Here is a 16,099-nt window from a genome sequence, read left to right as displayed (position 1 = left end):
TGGCACTGCGCAGCCGCTGCTGGCAGTGCCCCCCAGAGGGTGGTGGGAAGTCAGGGGCACCGGTGGGAAAGCAAGTGGAGCAGGAGCTCAGGTGGCGGCAGCAAAGACTACCCCCCCCCCGGACCTCAGTAAAATTGTCAAGCGTTGACCGGGCCCTGGTGATAAAAAGGTTGGGGACCACTGGTGTAGGGGGTTGGGCTAGAAGACCCTGGAGATTCGTTCCAACTCTATGATTCTGTTAAGACATCCAGCAGCTGACTTGGGGTATTTTGTCCCATATCTTGTTATTTACACATTTTTCTACCCCATTTTATCAGCTGATAATCCGACAGTGGCTAGATTTTCTTACATGCTCTTGTGAAAGTGGATTTTGACCTCACTATCCTTTTGAAATTCATTTAGTAAGTAGCCAGCAAGCCTGCGAAGAAAGTAGGTTTCTAGCACATTTTGATCATTCTTTCATTGCAATTCAGAAGGGTCAGCCAATAGGGTGTTTTATTAAGAAATTATCTTTTAGAAGTGTGTAAAAAGGCCAAGCTGCACACCATTTTTAAAAGGATTTAATCATCATTTATACTACAGTTAATGAAATTAACAGCACAAGGGATGTTACAAATAATTCAAAAAATGTCAAAGGCTTATAATCATAATTAAATGACAGGTATAAAAGTGGTAATTACATTTTAATAATTTTAATTATTATATTCATTGTTATTATTTTAATTTATAGGCCACCTTTCTCACTGGGAGTCCAGGTGTATTACAAAGATGATTAAAAAAATGGTATTTCAGGCAATCAATTAGCAGATTACAAGATATGATAACACTTGGTTCTAGTATTATACTGCAGTTTCAGGAACAGCCCCAGCGGTTGAAATATGATTGCTCACTTCACTGGTATTGGATTTGTGCGTGATCCTTGAAAAATAGACAAAAAAGAGAACAGTCAAGACCTGGAGAGACCAGAACCAATTTCATAAAAGAAGAATTATCTGCAATTTCATTTATCTGAAAAGCAAAGATGCTCTAAGCAATGAGGTCTTGGTTTTCATTGTGAATAAGATTCTTCAAGCAAACACTATTATAGTGTAGTTTCACACAAAGGACTTTATTCAGGGCCGGATTTTCCTATAGGCTAACTAGGCTTCAGCCTAGGGCCTCAAGATCAAGAGGGGCCTATATTCAAATTGTTAGCAAGATTAAAATTACACTATTACACCAATCACAACATGTTTCATTTAACATATTGATATATATCACAGTAATGATGTATTTTATTATAACTCATGTAATTTACAAACTTAGAAATGGGAGGTGAAAGGGCCACATAAGTGGAATAGCCTAGGGCCTCTTTTCATGTAAATCCGGCCCTGACTTTATTTGATGTTTTATTGTATTGATTCTGGTCATTACATGGGAAATGTCTCTTTGTGAGCGCCAATGTGTACTCCATTGTTGCTTTCTTAGCATCTGGAAAGATGCATATCAGAGAAATGGCAAAAGTCTATATTCTAAGATGCTGCAACAGGAAATCATTCTCTATTTCCTCTGGTTTACATTATTAAATACATAAACATGCATAATAGTGAAACTGTATTACTCTCTGTACCTCTGATAAAGATTAGTAATCATCACTGATTACTGTTAAAAAGTAGGTATCCAAACAGATAACATTATTATTCCTGCTGCTGTTGCCCTTGTCTGTTGACCCCTTCCAACCTAAGATTGGCCTCTAAGGAGCTTTCCATTAACCACTCCAGTATAATGAGTATCTTGCCCATATAATTAATGTATAGGGGTCTGTTCTGGCTTTCTGAAGAAAGGTTCAAGGACTGTTTTTCCCCCCTGCTTCCCGGAGGAGAAACGAGGATTTGTTTAAAGTACTGGAAATATCCTCCACAGGAATTAAAACGTTTTAGCATGACACACTAAGCAGTGCAAGAACTGCATTAAAATTTAATTTCCCATTAAAGGCAATGGGCTGTTCAACCAGAAAAAGGCAGCAATATAACAAATAAGCATAAATAGATTACACAGAAAGAGAAGGAGTGCTTAGTAGTTTCTTCTACCAAAGACCTGTCCAAAATACAAACTCTGGATCTTAGGGCTGATCCTGCGTTGAGTAGGGGGTTGGACTAGATGGCCTGTATGGCCCCTTCCAACTCTATGATTCTATGATTCTATCTTGGCTTAGAAATCATCCATGTGAAGCAGTAGTGGAAGTGAATTCATTCTTTCAAGAAAAGAAAAGAAAAACACTGATGGCATGTACAATAAATCTATACAAATAATATGGTACTGATTAACCATACAATAAGATCTTACTTATCTTATGATATCTTATGATAAGTAAGATTCCACGCTCCCCCACATGCAACCAGCTGGGTTACTTTGGGCTCACCAAAGCACTGATAAAGCTGTTCTGACCGGGCAGTAATATCAGGGCTCTCTCAGCCTCACCCACCCCACAGGGTGTCTGTTGTGGGGAGAGGAAAGGGAAGGCGACTGTAAGCTGCTTTGAGATTCCTTCGGGTAGAGAAAAGCGGCATATAAGAACCATCTTCTTCTTCCATAATATCAGGGCTCTCTCAGCCTCCCCTACCTCACAGGGTATCTGTTGTGGGAAGAGGAAAGGGAAGGGGATTGTAAACTGCTTTGAGATTCTTCTTCTTCTTCTAGATCCTGGAGAGCAATGGCCAGTCCTTAGTAGACAATATGAACCTTGATGGACCAATGGTCTGATTCAATGGAAGGCAGCTTCATGAGTTCATGTGTGTAACATGTGGTTAGAACGGAACCCTTCTGTACTTACCATAAAGAGCCTGGATTCCCTCCACATCATCCGAATGAAGCTGTAGGGTTCGGCAGTCCCGAGGTTTGCCATATATATAGTTGAAAGGCGTATATTCTTCTTTCATCAAAGCCCCAAGAACGTTGGAATGTCCGAGACCCAAGGCGTGGCCAAACTCATGAGCCAGAGCTAGCAAAATGTTTAATATTCCTGTACATTAGTGGAAAATCACATATTTACATTCTGCCCATGACGCTATACAGCTGTCAGAATCACTGTCATGGCCACTCCACTGGCCCTGCTGGGGCCCATTCCAGGCCCAGTCAAGGGATAGCCTTCACCCCATACCATGTGGGTAGGGTGGCTGTTGCCCATTTGGAAGCTGGGGCCTCGAAGAGGGTGGGTGCACATGGCTGATGCTTTTTCCAGAAATATAACATTATCTAGGCATGGAACAAGGGCCACTGTAAGTGGGCAGGTAGTTGTGAATTTCCTGCATTCTGCAGGGGGTTGGACTAGATGAGCCTGGAGGTATCTCCCCACACCATTATTCTATGATTCTACATCAGTGCCATTTTGAAACTTTTAGAGATGTATATGGAAATTTTTATTCTGGGTTGAACTGGTTGATTTTGGTCATTAAGTATTTTATTTGGTGTAGGCCATCTTCAAATCATAAAATGTGGTTTGCCAGTGCCTTCCCCAGTCATTACCGTTTACCCCCCAGCAAGATGGGTACTCACTTTACCAACCTCGGAAGGATGGAAGGCTGAGTCAACCTTGAGCCGGCTTCTGGGATCGAACTCCCAACCTCATAGGCAGACAGTTTCAGACAGCATGTCGCTGCCTTACCACTCTGTGCCACAAGAGGCTCTGGATAAAGGTTACATCTGGTGAAATCTATAAAATACACACTTCCTCTGTTGGAGGGAAGGAGTCACAGGATCTAAATGAGTGGATTGAAATTATGGGATCTGACACTGAATGGAGAATGTTATGGTCCTAATGCAGAAGAATAAATTTAGATTTGATGTAAACATAAATATTGCAGATCCTTTAGTCCCCGCCCCCAATTTCCATTTTACCCTCAACCCTTCCCCCAAATCCTATTTTACAAAATATGATTTCCACATTTTGTGAGCCTTCGGGAGAGGGCAGTATATAAAGATAAAGATAAAGATAAAGATAAAGATAAAGATAAAGATAAAGATAAAGATAAAGATAAAGATAAAGATAAAGATAAAGATAAAGATAAAGATAAAGATAAAGATAAAGATAAAGATAAAGATAAAGATAAAGATAAAGATAAAGATAAAGATAAAGATAAAGATAAAGATAAAGATAATCTACCCTTCTTGTTTCTGTCAATGGAATTAAGAACCACTGGGTGTGTATGACTAGCACAAGGGCATGTATGAATAAAAAAGGACTTGCCTATTTCTTTAAAGGTTTTTTCATTATCCATGGTCCAGTCCATTTCATCATTCATAAAAACATCACCCCCAAGACCTGTGCCAGGACCGTAGGCATAACCAGCGACGATGGTATTAAAGGGGGCCTTGTGTCCTTAAAAGGGGAATAAATGAATGAATGATCGTAGCCCGGAATGTCAGGAAAAAGCTATCTACAGTTTTTCCAATATAGCTGGACTTACCACGTTTATAAAAAGAGATCGAGATATTCCCATTCTTAGGTACCTCGACAAACTTCAGAGGGGTCTTCGTACTCCACACATCAAAAGCCGCCTTAATAGCCTTGTTTACTACATCACGAGCCACGTCTCGTGTGTAGTTCAGAATGCTTAAAAATATGAAGAGTAAAGGGCATTAGATGGGATATCGATACATTCGTTTTAAGTTACTGGAACCGAGTCTGTCAAAATCTGAAGAAGAATATGACAAATGAAACAATGGCCCACAGGGTGGAAACAGTCATATATGGAATAAGAAATGGCAGATGCTCAAGTTGGATTCCTAAAAGGACCAGGGCCTGCTTTAGAAACATAAGAGGCCTCAAAGAATTTTATCAGGACTTCTGGTCCATAGAATCAGTTAGTAAGTAAGCTTATAAGCTTTTTGAAACAGTTTTCCCTAATTGATTTATATTATATTATGCTATTATAACACAGCTTTTCTTCTTTCTTTCCTTTCAGAGGTCCTTAGTGTCCTACGTATTTAACGTATTTAATCACTGTATGTAAAGGAGCCAAGTGAATATCATCTGTTCAATTACCGTTGCTGTTGCATCTCTACATGTAGGCTTTTAGGTTCATTCATGTAACAGAAGGTTCCTCTGTTTAACAGACTCCTTGTGACTGTTATAGACTCAGATGACACTCCCGCATGCACTTATGGATCTCAAAAAGGGAAAAACCTGTTGGGCTTCCCGTTTTGGCATCCACTAATCTTGACAGAAACTAGAGGGGGCATTGACCTTCTTCTGACTCCCAGTCTTTGGATACTGCACTACGAGTTCCCCCTTTAATTCACTGTGACCGATTATGCACAGGCTGGAATTCCCATGAGGACGGTGATAGGGTTTGAGGGAAAATCCCCAATTATGCATGACATCGTCGCTATCCGAGGCCTGGCCCGACCCAGGTCCTTGGAAGACCCACGTTAAGAAAACATGGATTCTTCTGCGGGCCAGGATCCACCATGGGCACAGGCAAGGGCTAGGTTGGCCTAGCCCAGTGCATAATCGGAGGAGCCCGGCTTTTGGGCCTGGCTCCTCCCCTGACCTACGGCATTCTTGCAGGGACACCTCTTGCCCTTGCCAGCTCCACGACTCTTCAGAGGTGACAGGGGCATCCCCATGATGCTCTCCACGATCATGCAGTGGGGGCCCCATGCCCCCGATCCTCCTGCCACCACCACCCCCACTCCAGCAGCGGAGCACTCCTGGCACTTCCGGCCATGCATTGCATGCGAGGGGAGGTTGGATCAGCGCAGCCAGCATGCACCGGGGGAACCCCTCCCTCATGCATACACGGGGAATGGCGGGGTTTTTTTGCCCCGCTGCAATGGAATGGCGGCAGCCTGGTGTAGCTGCCACCGTGCATAACGGGTCTGTGAGCCACAGTTAATTTTGCCTTGCACTTTCCATGCAGATAGCATGCATAGAGGCACGTGTCCTTAATCCTAATGCTAGGCTTCAAGGTTAAGTTCTTGAGAGAGGGGGCAACACAAGCATTTGGGGACACCCAAATGGGCTGCGATGGCCCTGAGGCAGGCAGTGCTGTAAAAATGGCAGCTTTCAAAGGGCAATTCAAGATAATGTATCGAAAAGTTACCTGTATGTCAGGGTGGTTGTCCTCCATTTTGGAGCCCCTGGATAGTGAGTGTAGGCCCCTACATTCAAACCCTCATAATTGGAGATTAGAGCCGGGGTGTTAGAAGACAGCTTGACTATCCCACCGCAGAATATCTTCTCTTCTCTTACTTTACCAGTGCTAATATTATGGTCTTCATTGCTTAAGTGTCTTCTTGGCTCTGGTGGAGGGTAGCTGCTGTTCAGATGTTTCTGGTAAGGAGAACGCATACATTTGATTGGTTATAGACTATTAAAAAAAAACTTGCAGTGGCTCATATGGAAATATATCTTTTAATTTTCCGTCTTTGTTCTCTATGCAACTGCATAAAGGGAACATAAAGGGATGTCATTCACTTCTCCCCCCGTTTTGATAGATCTGAAAACTGATGACAGTGGAAAATGTCACACAAAACCAAGCCATGTGCTTATGATGGAGTGGAGCCTGGAAGATAAATCCCATTAACCCACATCTGTGGACACTATAACGTCCACTAAAGGCAGCATGCGTGGGGACTAGCTATCTATTATTAAGGAGCAAGCATAAGTAGATTTACTCAGTAGTCCAATGTTATTTAGTAGGGCCTGCAGCTAAGAATGCCCTGACCCGATCTTGGAAACTAAGTAGGCCAACCTTGACTTGTATTTGGATGGGAGACCTTCGAGGATTTGGGTCGTAGTTCCTCCAAGGACTTTTAGAGGTCATGATGCAGAGCCAGGCAATGGCATACCACCTCTAAACACCTCTTGCCCGGTAACAGACAATCCTCAGATCACCTAGCCATGCTACACATGACCTACAATAAAGAGCACCTAGGAACATATACTTAGCATTTCCACCTTAGTCATTATGCTTCTATCCTGCTCCACTTATTCATTGAATTTCTATCCCGCGAAGGGATAGAAACCATTAAGACAAGCCTAATAAAAAGACACCTTTGAAAACATTAAAGCCACTACTAAAAGACATATGTGAAAACACAGAAAACAATAGCTAATGATACAGGGCAGGAAGGAGAGAGGATCTGTTCACCACCTGCAGCCCTTACCTCATCAATCTTCACCTCTTCTGTGGTTTTTTCAGTTTGGGGGAAGATGGGCAAAGGATATGAAAGTACTCTACAGGACAGAATTATGAATAGGAAGCTCTTCATCTCTGCTCTCAGTTTTAGCCTGAGAATGACAAAACTCTTCAGGCCAGGATCTGTCTTTGTGCCCCAAGGCGTCCCCTATATATACATGTATTCATGTTTGCTCTATAAAATCAATAGGGGCATAACTCACAGTATTATGACATCCTTGGACTTGACAAGCCAAAATCATGCTTCTCGGACCTGGATGGGTCACACGCATCATAGATTCCCTAGGTTTAAAACTTTCTGATCTGACAGTCACTGCGGAAGTGGGTGGGATTTCTACCAATATTTGGCTTGTGTTTGCAGAGACTAAAAAAAGGAATATCCTAAAGGGAACTGATGAGGAAGTGACACCATGGTAGCCTCTTTTAAAAATGTCATCTCAAGTCCTCCTTTCAACAGAACTTAGGGGGATAGGTTTATGGCCTCTCACGAAAAGGAACCAAACTCTTCCTTATAGAAAATACTGACAGGAGTTTCAAAAGAGAATTAGGTAACATCCCAGATAATTCTGCTTTTTAGTGTCTTATTTTGCCTGGATTACATTGACAGAGAACTTAGAAATAATATAATATAATCAGAGAAAAATTTCAGGATTTAGAGGATGCTAGGATTCTATGACATGCAACGCAGCTGATAATGACGGTTCAGCTGATTCACACGCCCTTTAAATGCCTCCTCACTTTCTCAGGCAGTGGTCTCTGCTACCTGAGAAAGTGAGGGGGGCATTTAAAGGGCATGCTAAACAACTAATCTGTCAAGATCAGCTGTTTGGGAATCTTCCCCCCACCCCTTCCCATGAAGTGGAGAGCTGGCTTGCATCAGGGAAGGGAGGTGCAAGTAACTCTGGGCCAGCCTTCCCCAATGTTTAAAGAGCCAGCGGATGGCTTAGAGCTGGGAGATGAGGAACAGGATCCCCGCACCTGCTCTCTCCGATATGCATGGTAAAAATTCGGACCTTTTCTGACTCGGCCAAATCGGCCCCAAGGGAGGGTGCTCCAGACCATTTTGGACTCAGCCTTGAGCCAAATCCAAAATGGTCCATGTGCACATGATTAATCAAGCATAATTTCACCAAGCTTGATTGCAGTAGTATGGTCCTTTATGCTCGTAGAGTTCTTTTTAAAACCAATTCTTTGGCATTTTACCACCTCAGACCTTGCTGTCCTATACAAGGGGGCTTTCTGCACTCCTTCAAAATCGCACAATGGTTGCCAATTGAAATCACTACAGTTTTGCCATTATGCACAACGTCGTTGACAATCTGCCACACACCTGAAACCGATCCGCAAAAAGCGCTTCCTTGTAGCGCTTTCAGGGAAATCCCCAAAAGTGGATTCACCCTCCGGAAAGCGCTACACTCCTGCAACCAATCTGCAACACTAGCGGGAAAGTTCTGTGCGTTACCATTGTTGTGGTTTCTACAAAGTCCCTCCCCCTGGCTCTCTCCTCTGATCTTCCAGCGAAGCGATCGCCATTTTTTTTTCTCCGAGCAAGCGGAGATCAAATCACCGGCAAGCCTTCGTTTACCCAGTGAGGCTTCCCCGGCTGCAGTCCCTCCCCAGAGCTCTTTACAGTCACTAAGCACAAACAACAGAGAAGCCCGTTTGCTGATGTATTTTCCCTTTATTTTTTACACTGTTTTCAGCCAAAAATCGGGCCCGTGAGGGGGGGGATTTTTTTTTTTCACTCGGGGGGAGCGTGGCAACGATGAAACGACAGCTCAAACACACCTGCAAGCTGGATGGGTCTCTCCGTTGCAACGAATCAACACAGCTTCGTTGCAATGGGTGTGTTTTTTTTTTAAAACTTTCTTAAAGGGAAAGGGGCTGTTTGGGAGCATGCTAACGGCTGCCCATTGGCTGCTTGACGGCCAGGGGCGGGATGAGCTCGGCAATAGCACTTCCTTTCTAGCGATTTCTGCCGAGACCGGAAGCTGTGGGAAACGATACAAAACGCAACTGGATTCCACTACAAAGGCAGGTATGCATAATGACGAATTCCACTATTTTAAATGGCGATTTTTCATTCAGCAAACAATTTGCTACAAGGATCCCGGTGTGGAAAGCCCCCAGATATTGAATGGCTCCCTGGTATGCTTGGGCATTTGCTCTAGCTCATCCTAACACTAACCCTTCTGAAATAATATATGGGAGGCTTTTTTTAATATTCCATATTTAGATCATCTTTGTCCCCGTGGTCTGGGTAAAATTGATCCTTTAATAAAATTCTGGAATGTTTTATACAGTTTTTAGAAATCAGTGGGGTTTATCTCTCTTATCAGTTTTATCATCCAGTAATTCTCGAAGGGAGGAGATTTTCTGTCTGATGCTAGACAGTGATCTGAGCATAACCTTATCAGTTCCTAAATGCTTGTCTATCCTCTTTTCAGAAAAAAAGAGTCATTTTTTCAGTCTTTGCACACGATCTATTGATCAGAGGACCTCTGAAAAGGAAATAATATCCTGGGATTTCCCAGAAACCTTTGACAAAATGGTTTAACTGACTAGTACCATTTAATTCGTTGATGAATGTTATAGAATGATATAGAATTGGGGGTGAGCAGTAAGGTGGCTCAGTTTGTTGATAATACCTGTTTATTCAGGATGGTAAGAGCTGGAAAGAATTATTCTGGATGGTGAGGCTCTCTCCCAGCTGGGTGAGGAAGAACAGGGTGGCACCCTGCATGCTGGGTGGGACAGGCTGTTGGTCTGATACAGAACAGGTACTCTTTTGTTCTTAAGGAAGGTCTTGTTTATTTAAGGAAGGAGATAAAATGTTCTGAATGGGACAATAACCGTTTCTATTCAGTGTGGAAGTTTCTGACACTAACAAGACCTAGAGAGCAAAGAATACACAGACACACTTGTGCTTTGTGACAGGATTATAGCAATTTCAGTTGGTTATGAGTTAATTGCAGATTTCTGCTTGTTTCTTAGCACCAGAAAATCGGCCAGCCCTCCTTAGCCTGGAAGGCTGTGATTCTGAATAAAGTTACAGATTACGTATGGAAAAAGAAGGAATCGCCCATTTGGTATACATGGAACAATTATGAGAATTACCACATTTGCTATCAACAATTCTGAGTTCCTTTGAGGATTCCTAGATCGTCCGTCCCCAAGCTGTTTGATTAAACTGAGGACAAAACTGCCCCTTATTATTACAGCATTCCTCCTTTGTTCTCAACAGGGGTTTCGTGAAATCCTGGGGTTTCTCAAAGGCCCTGGAACAGGTTCGCTAATTGGGTGGCAGTTAATTAATTTTTAATATATTTTAAATGTAAACTTTTTCAGGTGATATGACCATATATGGCCATGTTGACCCCCCCCCATGGCCAATGATGGGTCTGGAGAGGTGGAAAGGGGAGGAGCCTCAGGCATAAGGGGGGCCTTGGCCATAAAAATCTTTCCTGGGCAAAGGCTCATTGCACATGGTAGCAACTGGACTCCAGAGAGGTAAAAGGTAAAGGTATCCCCTGTGCAAGGAGCGGGTCATGTCTGACCCTTGGGGTGACGCCCTCTAGCGTTTTCTTGGCAGACTCAATACGGGATGGTTTGCCAGTGCCTTCCCCAGTCATTACCGTTTACCCCCCAGCAAGCTGGGTACTCATTTTCCGACCTCGGAAGGATGGAAGGCTGAGTCAACCTTTAGCCGGCTGCTGGGATTGAACTCCCAGCCTCATGGGCAAAGCTTTCAGACAGCTGCCTTACCACTCTGCGCCACAAGAGGCTCTTTTCATGAAGGGATAGAAACCATTAAAACAAGCCTAATAAAAAGACACCTTTGAAAACATTCCCAACCTTCCCAACCTTCCAAACATTCCCAAACAACTCCCAACCTCATGGGCAGACAGCTTCAGACAGCATGTCACTGCCTTACCACTCTGCGCCACAAGAGGCTCTTCCAGAGAGGTAGGTACTCTCATTTTATCTTAACTGCATGGAGGGTAGAGGGGTCACAGGCCGATAGAGGGGTGGATACCTGCACCAGGCTTGTTCCTGGCCCAATGGAGTAGGTCGGTGGACCATTTCTGGTGTTGGGGGCGGGATAGCAATGGAGTGCTCTCTCCCTCAGGCCCCTACCTCACTGCAGCTGCTCCACCTTCTGGCAAGGATGGAGAGCTCTGCTGTGCCTTCTTGAGTAATCTTGGCCCTTTCCAGACAATCTTGGGGAGTTTAAGGTGAAGCACCAAAACTGCCCCCTTCCCGGCATGGCCACAGGCAGGGAAGAAATGGAGAGACAAGGGGTTTGCCCTCACTGCATTCCCAGGCAACCCACTGTGAGCCTGCATTTTAAAAATTAAGTGCCAAGAAGTGGGGGGGGGGAGTTGTTTGCGATGAGCAAGGCTGGCCAGAGCATGGGGCCAAAGCGGCTTGTTTCTGTCTAGGCAGCTTTGCAATGTTGGTTTAAAAAAAAATTGTTTCAGGAGAGGGGAGGGGAGGGGAGGGGAGGGGAGGGGAGGGGAGGGGAGGGGAGGGGAGGGGAGGGGAGGGGAGGGGAGGGGAGGGGAGGGGAAGGGAAGTGGGTGGGTGGCACACATGTGTGTGGATGGGTTTTGGGAGTGGCGGTGGATAAATCCAAATATAAATAAAATAAATAAATTTGGGGATATCACTGCAGCTTTCACCCCAAAAATGGGGGGAGCTCCCTGCAATGCATAGGAAAGGCGGCCCAAATGCCTGCCCCCACAGCCTGGTTTTTGCTCTTCCCTCAGAGCCAGGGCTGCCCCCCACCCCGGACAAGCTGAGGGATGTGGAGCACTGTCTCAGGACAGGCAGGCACGTGTGAGAGCTGCCTTTCTCACTTATGCATGCGGCAGGAGCTTGATAAAGGAGGCGAGCAAGCAGGCAAGGTCAAGGCTGGGGAGGCCATCCCAGAGAGGAGCCCAGCACTATGGGGTCATGGAGTGATGAACGCCTGCCCTGGCCCTGTTCCTGGCTCAATTTCTGGCATCGAGGGGGCGATGGAATGTGATGTAACATCCAGTGGGAGTGTCAGGATGATGTCACTTCTGGTGACATGTAACTTCTAAGGGTCTAGCAGGAGGACATGGCCCGCTGACATCACTTCCGGGGTTTCTCAAAGCCTGAAGAAAGTTTCAGGGTCTTCTCAATGGTAAAAGCGTTGAGAAAGACTGCACTAACCAAGCAGGCTCTCTGAGGAGAACGGTTGGTTTTTGTCATGAGGGAAGGTGTCCCAGGGGGGCCTATCTCCTTCCCTTTCTGTCAAGCTGGCTGACTATGAATGACACTGGTGAAGCTTTGGCTCCTCCATGACCCCCTGGAGAGCTGCTTCCAGTATGACAAGACCACACAGATTCTGGTGGATCAACCTGCTGAGTCAATACAAGGCGGTTTCGTGTGCTTCAGTTCATGGGTTGACAGGAAAATCCCCAGGCTCCAGTGTCCCTTAGTCTAATCTTAACAAGAAAAAAGAGAGCAAGATGGGACATGTTCTTGGGGGTTTATCTGGAGCAATTATTCATCGCTCTTCCTCAACCTTGTCATTTGCTTTCAATGGGAAAGCAAATATCCTGCTTTAATCTGGACTTGTTGTAAAGCTTCTGATTTCACGTTGTCAGAATTGACCTAATGAATATTATCTGAGTTAAAACTGCTCTGGGAACTCTGCCCTGGACCTGCTCAGTTGAATGTCTTCCCTGGTGTTTGAGGGGAAATGGGTCAGGGTTCTGAGCTAAAGAATTAGGTTTACGTTGTACATAAAGGGCATGCTACTTGGAGAGGTCTGGCAACTGCAGCAACCATTGATTTGTTCCTCGAAGAAGCAGAAGAAGAAGAGTTGGTTCTTATATGCCGCTTTTCTCTACCCGAAGGAGGCTCAAAGCGGCTTACAATTGCCTACCCTTTCCTCTCCCCACAACAGACACCCTGTGAGGGAAGTGAGGCTGAGAGAGCCCTGATATTACTGAAGAAGAAGAAGAGGTAGTTCTTATATGCAGCTTTTCTCTACCCGAAGGAGTCTCAAAGCGGCTTACAATTGTCTACCATTTCCTCTCCCCGCAACAGAGATCCTGTGAGGGAGGTGAGGCTGAGAGAGCCCTGATATCACTGCTCGGTCAGAACAGCTTTACCAGTGCCGTGGCAAGCCCAAGATCAACCAGCTGGCTGCATGTGGAGAAGGAGCGGGGAATCAAACTTGGCTCGCCAGATTAGAAGTCCATGCTCCTACCACTACGCCAAGCTGGCTCAGATCCCAACTATTATCATTTCCCCATTCAGATAGGGTTCCAGAAAGGAAGATGGGAAAAATGAGGATAATGGCAACCAACCTGGTACACAACTATTTTAGAAGAGTCAAAATACTAAAACAAGCATTGACTTGATCCAGTCCTAAATTCTAGAACAAAAACCACTGGCATTCCTAGAGGATCAGCATGGAACCTGGAAGACCCAGCTTCAAAACCCTACTCAGCCATAAATGCTCAGAAAAGAGAAGATCTGTGTTTTTTGTACCCCACTTTTTACTACCCAAAGAAGTCTCAAAGCAGCTTACAATCCCCTCCTCTCCCCCTCCCCACAACAGGCACCCTGTGAGGTAGGTGAGGCTGAGAGAGCTCTGAGAGAACTGTGATTGGCCCAAGGTCAACCAGCTGCCTGCATGTGGAGGAGGAATGGGGAGTCAAACCTTCTTCTCCAGATTAGAGGCTATCTATCTATCTATCTATCTATCTATCTATCTATCTATCTATCTATCTATCTATCTATCTATCTATCTATCTATCTATCTATCTATCTATCTATCTATCTATCTATGATTTTTATAACACCCTCCCATATGGCTCAGGGCAGTTTTAACCGTTACACCACATTGGCTCACTAGCTGACTGAGGGCCAATCATTCTGTCTCATCCTGGGCTCTCTCACAAGGTTGGTATTGTGAGGAAGGCTTAATAGATATACATACAGCACTCTGCTGTAATCAAGTTACGCAAAGGGACGTAAGGTCATCTGCTATAGAGGGAGACCTCCCATTGGCATGCCCTGACCCCTGATGCCACTCAGTAGGGTAGTGACGGTGGGGGAATGATGTGAAAAATTGGCATTCAGCAAAGCTGTGGTGTCACTTCCAGGTTTACCCCAGAATGGACATCATTGTGTTACCATGATGTGATGATTTCACTTCTGGGCTCACCCTGGAAGTGACTTCATGGTATTGTTGAATACCTTCTTATACCTCACCCCGTCTCACACTGGGTCTCAGTCATTGACTGGCCACTGTAATTACACACCGTACCCATCAAAACCCTGCAGGACTGCTGTAACACTACTGTACACTCAGTTCTCTCAACAAGGAAACTTAAAAGATCTGATATCTCCTCTAAACTTTAATTCACATTCTTGTTAGACTAAATCATTTCTCACAACCCTCAGAACATAGCTCATGTGTCCCCAGCTTGCTGACATCTTCCTGGGTGCCTCCCAAGTATTTTTAGAAAGGGGCGGGGCTTCTGATTCACCAATGGAGGTCTGATTGGTTGTTTCTTTGGGGGCATGACTTCATTCCCTGATATTTTGTGGTTGGCTTCATCTTTTGGGGCAACCGTTTTGCTGTTAGCTCCACCTCTTGGTGCAGCCATTTTGCAATTGTGTCTATTATCTTGTGTCAGAATTTCAAAGGCACCTACTGGCTCAAAACAGTTGCAGACCCTGGACCTACCTTCTTCTCTTGATCTTCAAAACCAAACTTCAACTCAGCCTCCCCTTGTGACATCTTCCTAGTTCAGTTCCATTTGGCTGATTCAAAGCCTTGCTCTGATTGGTTCCTTTATCTCTGGGGTAACTTTCTGTGCTCTCCTTTCACAGGTGGGGTTTCTATTGCAAATTTGCCTTTCTGCTTCAACCTGGTGTCCCTTCTAAAAACATGAGAGGACAGAATAAGTTAAGTGATTGTTTGAGTGACATCACAGTCCTGATAGTGCACCTGTGAAGAATGAACTTTCACCACCACCTGTAATTTTTAGAATCATATAAATCAAAATAAACTAAGAAGAAGAAGAAGAAGAAGAAGAGTTGGGGGATTTATACCCCGCTTTTCACTACCCAAAGAAGTCTCATAATAGCTCTCATTTCTCCAGATTTGAGGCTGCCGCTCTTAACCACACAGGCTCTAAGACCACCATCTAGACAAACAAATCATGAAAATGGGTGGACAAATAATGCCAACAAGAACAAAAAGGCACAAAGAGTACCGCGTAAGGACGCCGGTGTTCTTTTTCTCATGCCACTGGCAGCCAATCCAGGAGTTGGACTTCTTCATACCCATAAATCTTTTCTTGTTGCTGGCACATTCACATTGCTTTGGCCTGTTGAATAAACAAGTGTCCTAAAAGAATAATGAGAAGGACAGAGAGTGTGACTCTAGAAGGCGCCATAATGTGTCGAACCCCCTTTTAGAGATCCCATCTTTCCATCCTGCTTCCTTTTCATTTTTGATTCTCACTTTGCTTAGTACACATGACATGTAACTTTTACAACAGGGACATGTACTAACTGGCTTGTCTCCACGAAGATTTGACAGCTCAGGGTGCATGCCTAAAATGCACAAATAAAGGTAAAAGGTAAAGGTAGCCCCTGTGCAAGCACTGAGTCATGTCTGACCCTTGGGGTGACACCCTCCAGCGTTTTCATGGCAGACTCAATATGGGGTGGTTTGCCAGTGCCTTCCCCAGTCATGACCGTTTACCCCCCAGCAAGCTGGGTACTCATTTTACCGACCTCGGAAGGATGGAAGGCTGAGTCAACCTTGAGCCGGCTGCTGGGATTGAACTCCCAGCCTCATGGGCAAAGCTTTCAGACGGCTGCCTTACCACTCTGCGCCACAAGAGGCTCAAAATGCACAAATA

The 16,099-nt window shown here is 44.7% G+C and overlaps 1 protein-coding gene across 2 annotated transcripts; it reads right to left on the bottom strand.

Annotated features, from left to right (window-relative positions):
• Positions 1-675: 675 nt before the first annotated feature.
• On the bottom strand, positions 676-15,043 carry LOC143840609 (stromelysin-1-like). 2 transcript variants are annotated; one of them, XM_077344214.1, is made up of 6 exons: positions 14,914-15,043; positions 6,084-6,313; positions 4,446-4,591; positions 4,226-4,357; positions 2,813-3,001; positions 676-918 (listed from the first exon to the last, which is right to left on the bottom strand). In XM_077344214.1, the coding sequence occupies exons 1-6, from the start codon at positions 14,965-14,967 to the stop codon at positions 887-889; spliced, it is 783 nt and encodes a 260-aa protein (XP_077200329.1). In that variant the 5' UTR covers positions 14,968-15,043; the 3' UTR covers positions 676-886. The 2 variants fall into 2 exon arrangements, with proteins under 2 accessions (XP_077200329.1, XP_077200328.1); XM_077344213.1 differs by lacking the exon at positions 14,914-15,043 and adding an exon at positions 7,150-7,261.
• Between the last annotated feature and the right edge of the window lie 1,056 nt (positions 15,044-16,099).

The sequence above is a fragment of the Paroedura picta genome, chromosome 6 (genome assembly GCF_049243985.1).
Source record: "Paroedura picta isolate Pp20150507F chromosome 6, Ppicta_v3.0, whole genome shotgun sequence".
NCBI classification, from domain to species: Eukaryota; Metazoa; Chordata; class Lepidosauria; order Squamata; family Gekkonidae; genus Paroedura; species Paroedura picta.
The sequence above is the reverse complement of the archived record's forward strand: the minus strand, read 5'-3'. Positions and strand labels throughout refer to the sequence as shown.